The sequence below is a fragment of the Pelodiscus sinensis genome, unplaced genomic scaffold, assembly GCF_049634645.1.
Source record: "Pelodiscus sinensis isolate JC-2024 unplaced genomic scaffold, ASM4963464v1 ctg81, whole genome shotgun sequence".
NCBI classification, from domain to species: Eukaryota; Metazoa; Chordata; order Testudines; family Trionychidae; genus Pelodiscus; species Pelodiscus sinensis.
This window is the reverse complement of record NW_027465987.1, coordinates 460,407-474,787: the sequence shown is the minus strand read 5'-3', so window position 1 is coordinate 474,787 and position 14,381 is coordinate 460,407. Positions and strand designations below refer to the sequence as shown.

The 14,381-nt window shown below is 48.9% G+C and overlaps 1 protein-coding gene across 1 annotated transcript; it reads left to right on the top strand.

The window, feature by feature from the left end:
• The first annotated feature begins 573 nt into the window (after positions 1–573).
• Positions 574–7,985, top strand: SNRPB (small nuclear ribonucleoprotein polypeptides B and B1). The gene is made up of 7 exons (XM_075917732.1): positions 574–745; positions 1,863–2,014; positions 3,595–3,706; positions 3,963–4,115; positions 6,875–7,013; positions 7,372–7,497; positions 7,791–7,985. Exons 1-7 carry the CDS (start codon positions 743–745, stop codon positions 7,826–7,828), a joined length of 723 nt encoding a protein of 240 aa, XP_075773847.1. The 5' UTR covers positions 574–742; the 3' UTR covers positions 7,829–7,985.
• Positions 7,986–14,381: the final 6,396 nt, after the last annotated feature.

Genomic DNA, 14,381 nt, shown 5'->3' with positions numbered 1-14,381 from the left:
GTGGGACACTGGATGGGGGGAGCAGGGTGAGGCGGGGCTCTGGATGGGGAGGTGGGAGGGACGGTGGGACACTGGATGGGGGGAGCAGGGTGAGGCGGGGCTCTGGATGGGGAGGTGGGAGGGGAGGCGGGGCTCTGGATGGGGGGAAGGGAGGCGGGGCTCTGGATGGGGGGTGGGAGGGGAGGCGGGGCTCTGGATGGGGAGGTGGGAGGGAAGGTGGGACACTGGATGGGGGGAGCAGGAGAAGGCGGGGCTCTGGATGGGGGTGGGAGGGGAGGCGGGGCTCTGGATGGGGAGGTGGGAGGGAAGGTGGGACACTGGATGGGGGGAGCAGGAGAAGGCGGGGCTCTGGATGGGGGGGTGGGAGGGGAGGCGGGGCTCTGGATCGGGGGGGGGAGGGGAAGGGAGGCGGGGCTCTGGATGGGGGGGTGGGAGGGGAGGCGGGGCTCTGGATCGGGGGGGGGGAGGCGGGGCTCTGGACGGAGCAGGAAAAGCCCGTCGAGGTCCCGCGCCTCGCAACGCCGCCTCCGCGAAGCGGAACCTTTTGTGGCGGGTTCAAGCGGGGCGGTAGCGCAGGAGGCGCTTCCGGTTGGCGGGCGGACGGCAGGAATGACCCGGAAGTGTGGCGGGGTCCAGTGATCCCGACGGACAGTTCCGGGTCAGGCGGCGTTTCCGGCGTGAGCAGGCGGTCGGCGAGGTTGCGGCGGGAAGGCGGTGGAGAGTTGTCGGAGCAGCTGCAACCATGGTGAGCGCCGGGCGTAGCCCGGGACCGAGTGTGACCTGGCGGGGGAGCCGGGTGTAACGGGGGGGGGGAGGCCGGAACCCGGGTGTAACGGGGGGGAGGGAGGCCGGAACCCGGGTGTAACGGGGGGGGGGGAGGCCGGAACCCCGGTGTAACGGGGGGGGGGAGGGGGATCCGGGTGTAACGGGGGGGGGGAGGCCGGAACCCGGGTGTAACGGGGGGGAGGGAGGCCGGAACCCGGGTGTAACGGGGGGGGGGGAGGCCGGAACCCCGGTGTAACGGGGGGGGGGGGAGGCCGGAACCCCGGTGTAACGGGTGGGGGCGGGGGATCCGGTTGTAACGGGGGGAGGGAGGCCGGGAGCCGGGTGTAACGGGGCGGGGGATCCGGTTGTAACGGGGGGGGAGGGAGGCCGGGAGCCGGGTGTAACGGGGTGGGGGCGGAGGATCCGGTTGTAACGGGGGGGGGGGGAGGCAGGAACCCGGGTGTAACGGGGCGGGGGCGGGGGATCCAGGTGTAACGGGGGGGGGAGGGAGGCCGGGAGCCGGGTGTAACGGGGGGGGGGGCGGAGGATCCGGTTGTAACGGGGGGGGGAGGGAGGCCGGGAGCCGGGTGTAACGGGGTGGGGGCGGAGGATCCGGTTGTAACGGGGGGAGGGAGGCCGGAACCCGGGTGTAACGGGGCGGGGGCGGGGGATCCGGGTGTAACGGGGGGGGAGGGAGGCCGGGAGCTGGGTGTAACGCGGCGGGGGGTGGGGGAGGCTGGGACCTGAGTGCAACGGGGCGGGGGCGGAACGCAGAAGGGGAAGCTGGAGCTCGGCTGTAACGCGGCGGTGCGCGTGCGCAGAAGGAAAGGAGAGGCCCACAGCTGGGAGTAATGGGGTGAGAGTAAGGGAAGGCTGGGACCTGGGCATAACGTGGCCCCCGAAGGAAAAACCGAGGCCTGGTGTAACTTGGTGTTGGGAGCAGGGAAAGGAGAGCCTGGCACCGTGTGTCACGCAGAGAAGGGAAGAAGCTGGGGGCAGGAGGTGGTGAGGAAGAAAAACTGAGGCCAGGGTGTAACGTGGGAAGGAGGAAGGAAGGACAGGCTGGGACCCAGATGTAACAATGACTTCTCTTGCAGACTGTGGGGAAGAGCAGCAAGATGCTGCAGCACATCGACTATCGCATGCGGTGCATCCTACAGGATGGACGTGTCTTCATTGGCACTTTTAAGGCCTTTGACAAGCACATGAACCTCATCCTGTGTGATTGTGATGAGTTCCGCAAGATCAAGTGAGTGGGTTTGTCAGGATGTGGGAAGGGGAGAGATTTAGTCACGAGTGACTATTTTGTGCCTTTTCACTTAAGGTGAAGTGTTCTCATAACACAAAATTTAGGGGTCTCCAAATGAAATTAATAGGCAGCAGGTTTAAAACAAAAGTATTTCTTCACATAACACAATCTGTGGACTGCTGTGTCAGATGATATTGTGAAGGTCAAGAAAGTAATAGTGCTAAAAAACTAGATATGTTCATGTTCATCAGTGGCTATTAGGCAGGATTGGTAGGGGTGGTATCCTTAACCCCTGTTTGCCAGACACTGGGAATGATCTCTTGATTATCTGTTCTTTCTGGAGGACCTAGCACTGGTCACTATTGGCATGTAAGATGTCTGACCCAGTTTGGCCGTTCTTCTGTTCTTGGATGAGTAACAGAACAAAATGAGAGCAAGTGGAATTGAGTTCTAATGAAAGGCTGAATGAGCTAAGAACCTCTGTCTGTCAAGGATTAAGCAATAATTTGTAAATAATCTGAAAAGTATAACCTGCAATATGGAAGATGTACTATTAGGGTAGGTAATGGGGATATTAATTAGCTTCTCCTGACTGCTCCAAGGAAAAATAGCAAGTAGAATACATGGAAAAGCATACATTGAGCTATATATTGGTCAGGTGGGAGCCCCACGCTTAAAATATATGATGTTATTGTAGTGACCCTGTTTCTTTCTGGTGGCTTTTCCACAGAAGGGGGAAGGAATTTATTTTAGCTGTCATGGTGTGCTGCATATAATGGCTTGGTTATGATCCACAGCCTAAAAGTAGAAGCCTCTAACAATTGTATACGATGCATATCCTTATAGATTAGCTACTAGTGAAACAACCACTGTACTAATGTGCAGGGCTCGACAATTACGGCAATCTACTCGCCCATGGCGAGTAGATTTTAGCCCAGCACGGCACCGCAGCGCGACCAGCGATGTGCAACATGGTTTGCGCATGTGCAGCGTGCCAAACCGTGTGGCTGGCAAGCGGGGCTCGCTGCCGCTTGTCAAGCCCTGCCAATGTGGATTAGTACTAGCGGAGCATATGCTAGGGTACAGTCTTGGCCTGGCTCTGGAAAGTGGGACTGACTGGCTATTCCAATAGAGCTCTTCATCTCTGCTGTCTGAGTCACCTTCCTGCTTCATGACTTGATGTTTCTGTTCTACAAACTGGATGACCAGGTGGTTGTAGTGTTTGAGATGAAGATTGTACTGTACCTCTGATTCCTGCAATTCCAGTAGAGGAGTCAGGATGCAGGGACTGCAATGTAAAGTGTTAATTTGAAAAACATGGATAATTTGGCTTGGTTGTTGTGGTGGCAGAATTCTAGTAATCTCTATGGATTTTGGGAGGCGCATGTTCACGTTTTGTTCCCCGCGTCTGATTCAAGCAGGAAAAATGAGCCAGGGAGATAATTTTATGGACTCTGTACCCTCCCTGCGGAGCTTTGCTGTGCTCTTGCATAAGGGAGAGAGAAAAGCATCAGCTTTGAGGTAGTTGGATAAGGCATCTGTCACAGACTTGACACTTAATCTCTCTCTCTCTTTCTCAGACCCAAGAATTCAAAGCAGCCGGAGCGGGAAGAGAAACGAGTGTTGGGTCTGGTGTTGCTGCGAGGAGAGAACCTGGTGTCTATGACAGTTGAGGGACCACCTCCTAAAGATGTGAGGGCAGTGTGTGCAGAACGACAGACTAATCCAGTCTCCATTTCCAAAAGGGCTTAATTGGCTAGTCATTAGCTCCACTCTTTCCTGGCATTAACCAGTGCCAGGATTCAGGGAATTTCACTGTGCAGAGTCTTAACTTTGCAGCACCATGCACCCATTAGGAATGGAATACTGGGGTGGGGGTAACAGCCCTGGGTCTGAAGCATCTTGCTGTACTGAAATCACTGATTGCTTGTATTTCCTTCTGTTTCAGACTGGCATTGCCCGGGTGCCTCTAGCTGGAGCTGCAGGAGGACCTGGAGTTGGGAGGGCAGCCGGGAGAGGAGTACCAGCTGGTGCCCCCATGCCACAGGCACCAGCAGGATTAGCTGGTCCTGTCAGAGGAGTGGGAGGACCATCGCAACAGGTGAAATGCAATATTATAGCACAAGAAAGAACTTGACTCTTGATTACGGTAGCCTGGAGAAGTTTCTGTCTCTTAGCTCAGTGTGGTCAAGTGATTGTGCTAGGCAACAGGGATAAAAAAACGGACCTGTTCAGTTAAGGCTCTGGAACTAGCATATTGCATCATATACTCCTTCACACATCTATGGATCATTCACTGATAGGAAAGTGCATTTTCCTGCATAAAACCCCGTTAGTAGATCTGTACATTGAATTCCACCCCACAGTAGCATATCAGGGGTGTGCAGTTCTGCCTGGTAACAAGTGCTCATATGTGAAACAGAAAAAGGGTAAAAATCCTAAGGCATGAGATGGAAAGTTAAATCTTTCTTATTGTCCCAGTTACTATAGAAGCAACGCTTTGTGCAGCATTTCATAGAATCATAGAATACTAGGACTGGAAGGGATCTCGAGAGGTCATCGAGTCCAGTCCCCTGCCCTCATGGTAGAACCCAGTACTGTCTAGACCATCCCTGATAGACATTTATCTAACCTACTCTTAAATATCTCCAGAGATGGAGATGCCACAACCTCCCTGGGCAGTTTATTCCAGTGTTTAATCACTCTGACAGGAACTTTTTCCTAATGTCCAATCTAAACCTCCCTTGCTGCAGTTTAAGCCCATTGCTGCTGCTTCTATCCTCAGAGGCAAGGAAGAGCAATTTTTCTACCTCTTCCTTGTGACACCTTTTTAGATACCTGAAAACTCAATCTTCTCTTTTCCAAACTAAACAAGCCCAGTTCTTTCAGTCTTCCTTCATAGGTCATGTTCTCTAGACCTTTAATGATTTTTCTTGCCCTTTCTCTGGACCTTCTCCAATTTCTCCCATCTTTCTTGAAATGTGGTGCCCAGAACTGGACACAATACTCCCACTGAGGCCTAATCAGTGCAGAGTAGAGCGGAAGAATGACTACTCATGTCTTGCTCACAACACACCTATTAATGCATCCTAGAATCATGTTTGCTTTTTTTTTTTTTTTGCAACAGTATCACACTGCTGACTCATATTCAGCTTGTGGTCCACTATAACCCCTAGATCCCTTTCTGCCGTACTGCTTCCTAGACAGTCGCTTCCCATTCTGAATGTGTGAAACTGATTGTTCCTTCCTAAGTGGAGCACTTTGCATTTGTCCTTATTAAACTTCATCCTGTTTACGTGAGACCATTTCTCCAATTTGTCCAGATCATTTGGAACGATGACCCTATTCTCCAAAGCACTTGCAACCCCTCCCAGCTTGATATCATTTGCAAACTTAATAAGCGTTCTCTCTCTGCCGATATCTAAATCGTTGATGGAGATATTGAACAGAACCGGTCCCAAAACAAACCCCTGCGGAACCCCACTAGTTATACCTTTCCAGCAGGATTGTGAACTGTTAATAACTACTCTCTGAGAACGGTTATCCAGCCAGTTATGCACCCATCTTATAGTAGCCCCATCTAAGTTGTAGTTGCCTAGTTTATTGATAAGAATATCATGCGAGATAGTATCAAATGCCTTGCTAAAGTCTAGGTATACCATATCCACTGCTTCTCCCTTATCCACAAGACTTGTTATCCTATCAAAGAAATCTATCAGATTGGTTTGACATGATTTGTTATTTACAAATCCATGCTGGCTGTTCCCTATCATCTTATTATCTTCCAGGTGTTCGCAGATTTCCTTAATTACTTGCTCCATTATCTTTCCTGGCACAGAAGTTAAACTAACTGGTCTATAGTTTCCTGGGTTGTTCTTATTCCCCTTTTTATAGATGGGCACTAGATTTGCCCTTTTCCAGTCTTCTGGAATCTCTCCTGTCTTCCATGATTTTCCAAAAATGATAGCTAAAGGCTCAGATACTGCCTCTATCAGCTCCTTGAGTATTCTAGGATGCATTTCATCAGGCCCTGGTGACTTGCAGACATCTAACATTTCTAAGTGATTTTTAACTTGTTTGTTTTTTTATTTTATCTTCAAAACCTACCCCCTTCTTACTAGCATTCACTATGTTAGGCATTCCTTCATCAGACTTCTCGGTGAACACCGAAACAGTCATTAAGCATCTCTGCCATTTCCAAGTTTCCTGTTACTGTTTCTCTCTTCTCACTGAGCAATGGGCCTACCCTGTCCTTGGTCTTCCTCTTGCTTCTAATATATTCATAGAATGTCTTGTTTCCCTTTATGCTTGTAGCTAGTTTGAGCTCATTTTGTGCCTTTGCCTTTCTAATCTTGCCTCTGCATTCCTGTATTGTTTGCCTGTATTCATCATTTGTAATTTGTCCTAGCTTCCATTTTTTATATAACTCCTTTTTTATTTTTCGATCATACAAGATCTTCCGGTTAAGCCAAGGCGGTGTTTTTCCATATTTTCTCTTTCCTACGCAGCGGAATAGTTTGCTTTTGGGCCTTTAATAATGTCCCTTTGAAAAACTTTCAATTCTCTTCAGTTGTTTTTCTCCTCAGTCTTGCCTCCTGTTGGACCTTATCTACCAGCTCTCTGAGCTTACCAAAATCTGTCTTTCTGAAATCCATTGTATTAAATTTACTGTTCTCCCTTCTACCCTTCCTTAGAATTGTGAACTCTGATTTCATGATCACTTACACCCAAGCTGCCTTTCACTTTGAAATTCTCAACCAGTTCCTCCCTATTTGTTAAAATCAAATCTAGAACAGCTCCCCCGCCCCCAGTAGCTTTTTCAACCTTCTGAAATAAAGGTTGTGAGTTTTTTGTTTATAGGTGATGACCCCTCAGGGCCGTGGAACAGTCGCTGCTGCCGCTGCTGCCGCCACAGCTAGTATAGCAGGAGCTCCTACACAATACACACCGGGCCGTGGTGGACCTCCCCCTCCGATGGGCAGAGGAGCACCTCCTCCCGGTAAGGAACAGCTTTTCTCATGGTTTGGGATGAGAGAGAGCCCATAGGATGTGGCTGGATTGGTGATGAATCTTGACTGTATCTGAACCCAATGAAGAATTGGTATGAAGCAGGATTATTCTGAAATTCAGCCAGTAGCGTTAGGTGTGAGTTGTGGCTGCATTCAGCATGGAACTGTACCAAAGAATAAACAATGAACCTGCTGGAGACTTTTGTTTATTCCTCTCTGGATTGGGAGTGTGATCCTCAAAGTGTTGTGCTTCTACTAAGGCTAGTCTGTGGTAGAAGGCTTATCCCTACCTGAGGTGAAGCATATCTACAAGCAGTTCTGAGACTTGTTCTCTTCCTTTCCATGCAGGAATGATGGGACCACCTCCGGGCATGAGACCACCCATGGGTCCACCAATGGGAATGCCACCTGGCCGAGGTGCACCCATGGGAATGCCCCCCCCAGGGATGAGACCCCCTCCCCCAGGGATGAGAGGTGAGTGTGCCTTCTTGGCATGAGAGAAGACCAGTATCACCCTACTGTAAGCAGCAGTGTGGGAATCCGTGTGTACACTTTAGTTAGTGTCTTGTGGAGCAGAACTGTTCCTCAGGACAGCTGTGAGTAACTGCCCTATAAATAGCATGGGTGTGCTGAGAAGGCCACTCGGCATTTTGAAGCAGTGAGCTGTACTGTTGCAGAGTAGCATTTCCGGCATGTGCCTTTGCTTCAGCTGCTTTGTTCTTCTTCCTTGGCTTTGCAACTGATGGCCTTTGTTCTTTCACTTCCAGGTCCCCCTCCCCCTGGTATGCGCCCACCACGACCCTAAGATGTTCTGTGCTGTTACTGTGGCTTGTGTGGAAACAGGTGTTAGGTGAATGGGCTCCGTTTTGCCCTCCTGAGCTGCCCAGGATTTATTATGTATATTTTTTTCTATTTACTGGCTGTACAATTTGCCCTTTTTAATAAAGATAGAAAAACCTCCACTGGGGATTTTTATTCCACCCACAGGTGTCTTGAGGCTCCAAGGCTCTATGGGGAAGTTGGAAAAGAACAGCATGCATTCCCTCCTTGCGTGAGTGAAGGCTTTGTACTGGCTTCTGCTCAATGCATACTGGGCTACTGCCTAGCCTGTACACCTGCTAAGGAATTAAAGGCTTTTTTTGGGCTGGGGATGGGACGGTCAATTTTCACCATGTTTGAGGTAGATGGTTATAGCTTTGCGGAACTACTTTGGGTTTAGGACTATCATTTATTGAAGGGTGCTTGTGGGGAAGGCATACGAGATGTGGAATCTGAATAAGCAAACTGCAGTGTGGGCTGGACAGAAAAATGCCCAAGGTTGTCTTAAGGCAATTTGGGACCCTCCTAGATGCAGTCTGACAGGAGGGATTTGCTGTGGTCACACTTAGAATGGTGGTGTCCAGGAGCAGCAGCAGGGTCAGCTAACTGGAGTTTTGCAGGAGAGTTTTCCAGCTGAAGGAATGACATGATCCTTGAAATGAGTCGATATGCTTGCTGCCTGATGGAAGCACATGTTGTGGTTTGTTTGAGGATCCATGTGCTTAGCCTAGTAGCCTCATTGAGGAGCTCTCAATCTTGCCTTGGATCCCAGCTCCCTTTAGCACACATTAATCATTAACCAGTGGGCAGGACTGCTCACGGAGAACAAGGGTTTAAAAAGCCAATTCCTAAGCAAGCAGTGGAGCTAGCTACCAGTTTTGCAAGGTAATGTGAAAGCTACATATACCTGAACAGTCTTTAAATTTACACCAATAACCACCAGTCACCTTTGGGCAGGTGACATAGGTGGGCATCTTGGGTTAAGATATTCATAGCCCACAGACATTACAGGCTCTGGCCCCCAAAGTGACTGAAATGGAGGAGCTAAGGGGAAGAGTTGAGACTTTCCTGGACACAAGATAGTCCCTCACCCCACGCCTGATAGCCTTTGTGCCATGAATGATGAAAGTCTTGGAGAAGGAGACCAGCAGAGTGGAAGGAAATGATCACGTAGTTAGAACCCTCCTTCTAGCTGTCATGGCTGTCTCCTCACACTGAAATACCTCTCTAGGGAAAGGAATACCACTTCTTAGACGGAGCTGGAAAATGTTAATGGGAAACTTCATCACTGGAAATATACATAGCTAGGTTTGTGCTGAGGGAGGTGAACCATTTGCAGTGTTAGGGGACAGCCACTGGTTGTAACACATTTAGGTATCAGTGACAAGGAAGCCAGATTTAAGGAGCTAAGTAAGATTAAGTCCAGGACCTCCATTATAGCATTTTCTGATATGCCACATACAAACAGACGTGCAAAGTGTCACTCCATGGATGAAATAATGGTGTAGGGAAGAGAGGTTTACAGAATCATGGAATTGGAAGGAACCTCAAGAGGCATCAAGTCCAGACCCCCTACGCTCATGGAATTTAAGCTCTGACTGGATGCTCCAACTGTGGAGGAGATGGGGGAGGTGAGGCAAGGAGCCAATCAGACATCAGTGTTTCCACATCACTTCAAAACATTCCATAGCATGCCTGATGCAAAAAGAGTGAGAAACACTACTACTGGAAGAGGGGCTCCACGTCAAACCAAAATAGACCAGATTGCTGGCAATTAAATTAAAGACCATAGATAAATTTTAAAGTAAGGGCTGGGGGAAAGATGAGAGTATGTGGTTTGACAGAAACATTGGGTAGGAGAGGATCTGTTAATGGGAATTCTCTGTTGTAATAGAGCTGAGACTGGAAGTTGACAAGCTAGAGGTAGGAACAGAAAAGGAAACAGTCAAATAAGAGTCCCTTTGAACTACATCACAATGACAGCTAAAAGTGACAAATTATGTGCTAGTCCATAGATGCAAGAAGTATAATTACAAAGAAGCTTAAGTGTGTGGTTTTCAGTGAGGATACTGAGGTAATAATTGCACGGTAAAAATATTCATAGTGTCAGAAGGATGCACTGGTGGGAGAGCGGCACTATAAGTGAAAGAGTGAGTTAAATGTACTGAAAATCAAACAGTACTATAGACTTTCCAGAGATAGAAATTAAATGCTTGACAATTTAGTACAGGTTGGACCTCCCATGTCTGTGACCCTCACGACCTGACCAGTCCCAAAGGAGGGAGTTTGCCAGACATGGGGAGGTCAGCCCCCCTGCTGATGGACTCAAGGCTCTCCCAGGGTCTGTCAGCAGATCGCCAGGCTCCGCGGCAGCTGCTTCCTGCCAGAGTTCTCTGATTCAGGAACATCTGTGGTCCTGTAAGACCTTGGATATTGGCGGACCAGAGAGGTTCAACCTGTACCACCCACTTGATGGTGATTGTGAAATGCTCAAGGAGATCAGAGAGGTTATAAAAATGGAAAACTCGATAATAATGCAGGATTTCAACAACCCCCATAATGACCGGGGGTACATGTTACCTCAAGACTGGATCCAGGGCTTAAAGATTCTAGACAATGTAAATGGATGTTTCCTGGAATATCTAGTCTTGAGGCTCACAAAGGGAGAGACAATTTTTTATTTAGTCCTAAATTGAGCATAGGATCTGCTCTAAAGAGATGAATATAGCTGAACCCAGTTGGTAATAGCTACCAAAACATAATTAAATTTAGCACCCTTACAAGGGGGAGGGAGGAAATAAAGCCCCCACAGTAGCATTTAACTTTCACAAAAATGAGGCTAGTAAAAACAAAAAGGTAATCACAAAAGTGAAATATCTGCAAGCTGCATGGAAAGTTTTAAACACCTCATGAGAGGCTATAATTAGAAGTATATCCCCGATTGACACAAAAGTAAGAGGACCAAAAAAGTTCCACTCTGGCTACCCCAACTCTTAAAAAAGGCAGTGGCAAAAAGGCACCCTTTAAACATGGAAAGTTAAAACCTATTGAGAAAACCAGTAGGAGGAACTCTGGCATGTCATGTGTGGGAAATATAATTAGACAGGCCAAGAAGGAATTTGCAGAGCAATTAACCAAAGACACAAAAACTAATAGCAAAAAGAAAGTACATCAGCAGCAGCAAGCCCGCTAAACAGGTATGGCCACTAGATGATGGACATGCTAGGAAAATAAGATCATTGCAGAACAGCTAAATGAAGTCTTGGCATCAATCTTCACTGCTGAGAATGTGAGGAAGAGTCCAATATTGGAGCCATTCTTTTTAGGTGACAAATCTGAAGACTCCCAGCTTGAGGACAAGAGGAGATGGTTTCAGAACTACCAGGCAAACTGACAAACTGTAATAAAGAAAAAACTACCAGTATGGTGACACTTCACAGAGTAACAAATTCATTAGGGTATTCCAGCCTAAGTTCCCTGTAAGCTGCACACCTGGTTCCTGAGCTCTGCTCAGAAGTTCAAAACTTCTGTGCAGGCAGGGAGAGCTCAGCTGATTGGCATGGGGAGGAGCATCATCTTGCTAAGCAAGCAGCTAAATGGAGCTGCTCCATGCTAGAAATCTAGCAGATCATAGTAAAGAAAGAAGATAAGGAGAGACTTAATGGCTGGGGGAGGAGAATTTGGAGAGTTCCATCTGCATGAGGACAGAGAGGCAGGAACTCAGCACACTCAAGCCTCTTGGGAAGAGGGAGATAAAGGGCTGACTGCATGGGATGGGGGGGGGATGCTGATATCTGTGCAGTGAGGAAGAGGCAGGGGGCAGTTTGTTTGGTGGGTCTGACTTACTGCAGTCCTCTGCCTGTCTGGGTTGGAAGAGGGGAGGGAGCAGGCTGCATGGGATGTGAGCCAGGAGGACATTTGCACAATTACATTTCAAACAAAGTTTATATATAGGTATTAATGGCTTAAGGCAAGAAAGATTCTTTAACAATTGTTGGAGTGTTGCAGATATCTAAAATGCTGATCTTAATGATTGTTTTAAATCCTGTGTTGCTAATTAATACATGGTATATGATATTGCATTAAGGCCAGATCTTTGCTGTGTGGTAGAGTTCTGGCGGTTATGCTTCTGAAGTAGCAAGTACTAGGTGTGATGCTAGCTGTTTTGCAGGAGGAAGCCTTATTTGCAAGTTCTTTGAAACATGCATCTGTCTACAACCCCTGAAGCCAGGGGTTAATTTATTCTGGGGCTTCTACTCATGAGTTCTGTTAGTTTCTAAAGTGCTGCAGGATCATTTGTTGTTTTAAGAATTTTACAGTTACTCCTCTGAGTCAGTGATACACATAAGGTGAAAGTTTCAAACCAGATTTTTTTTTAAAACAGCGTGGATCCTAAACATTCCCCAGATAAATTGTGTAAGCCATAGTGAATGCCTTTTACTCTCCTTTCCAGTGCCAGTAAATATTGTACTAGTCATGGTCTCCTTGCAAATATTTCTAGTTTACACATAGATTTGTTTAGTATATTAAAGCTGAGCTGCGTGGATAATATGCATTTCGGTGCATTACTAGCTTGAGCTGTACATGTACCCCAAGGCTAGTGTTAATTTTTTTCTTTGATTTAATATTAAATATCATAAGCATTGTTCCGTGTTAACTATTCCTTGTCCACACACACAACCTCAATATTGGTGTTGCACATAAATTTCAACCCATCTGTAGTGAGGCAGCATGGCCTCCTGGGGACCCAGAAGAGAAAGTGCCCCTAAAAACCCCTTGGTGGGTGGTGCCAGAGTACCCCAGCCCTGCCAACAGTAAGCAGAAGGGCAGGACCAGAAGTATAGGAGAGGGAGCTCCTAGCTCAGCTGGAGCCAAGCAGAGAGGAGGCTTGGCCACAGCTCCAGAGCGAGAACCTCGCTCCGCAGCCTTCAGCAAGATGACTGGGCTGGGCCATCGGGACCACTGCTGTGCCCTAAGGACTACTCCAGGCTCCTGGGACCACGGGAGGCTGCACAGACCCCTGCTGAGGCCTATCCTGAGGCCCCAGAAGAATGGGCTGGGCCCCCATGACCTCTGCTTGAGCCAGCCCAGGAGGAACCTATGGATACCCCACTAGCTCCTTTGACCACCGCAGAGCATGCTGACCAGACCTGGAGCCACATAGGACCCCAGGGGGAGCTGACCCAGTTTCAGCTGAGGACATGGAGGTCAGCTGGGCTGCATGTTGTGTTCTGGATCCCAGCTAGCCCACTGACCAACTCAGCGTGTTACAGTGGAGATCCCTGCTGACCCAGAGGTGGCTGGTTAGGGCCCTGGGCTGGGACATAGCGGAGCAGGTGGCCCTGAGTCCCTCCTGAAGGAAGAAACCACCTGTGCCTGTCAGCTCTCTTCCAGCAAGAGGCTCTGACCCCTGGCTCAGCCTGCAGCCAGGCCTGCACCCTTGACCTCTTTGGCTTGCTTACTATTTGTTTGCCCCACCTGATCCCAGCCCTGCCCTGAACCAGGGCCCGGGGCTACAAAGTGTTTGTTTGCACTGCCCTGACTCTGCGAAGGGGCTCTGGGACTAAGTGTGGGGAGACAGCGAGGCCGCCCTCAGCCTGAGACCATTACACCACCCAAGAATAGAAACCGGTAGAGAACACTGACTGCAGCACTAGCTTCTGGGAATTAAAACTCACTTCCTCAGATGCTGAAGAGAAAAAGATGGGGGGGGCGGGAGAGAGGACATAGGTGGGAGTGTGATGCTGCTAATTAGCCATGTTCATTCTGATTTAATCCCCAATAGTGATGAGAAGAAATGAGTAGTCCTGTAGCACCTCACAGACTAGCACATTTTATGAGTGTATTTTGTGAGTTTTCATGGGCAAAACTAGGGATAATTAATCTTAATTTAACTAATCGACTAGTCAGTAGGATTTGTATAAATCCGCTGTACACACACTCCTTAAACTGTGTGCTGTTCTGGCTGTCCCATCTCAAACAAGATATTAGAAATGGAAAAGGTATAGAAAGAGGCAACTAAAATGATTAAGCACGTGGAACAGCTTCCACAAGAGAGAGAGAGAGACTCATAGACTTTAAGGTCAGAAGGGACCATTATGATCATCTAGTCCGACCCCTTGCACAGTGCAGGCCACAGAATCTCACCCACCCCTCCCAGAATAATCCTCTCACCTATATCTCAGATATTGAAGCCTTCAAATACTTTGAAGACCCCAAGATGCAGAGAATCCTCCAGCTGTGATCCGTACAGGCAGGAACTGTTCAGCTTGGATATGGGCCACAAGAGGGCGAGAGAATGTGATCAAGCTCTACAAACATTAATGGAGTAGAGCAGTGGTCCCCCACATGGTGCCCGCCAGGGCATTTATGTGCACCTGCCAAATGATCTGGGCCAGCCCGGCTGCACAGCACGTGTGCCGTGTTGGCCCCAGGTGTGCAGCGCATGGGCGGCCCCTACCCTGGGCACACGGCACGTGTGGTGCCGGCCCCAGGCGCACAGGCAGCCCCCACCCTGGTCGCGCTGCGCATGCGCAGCG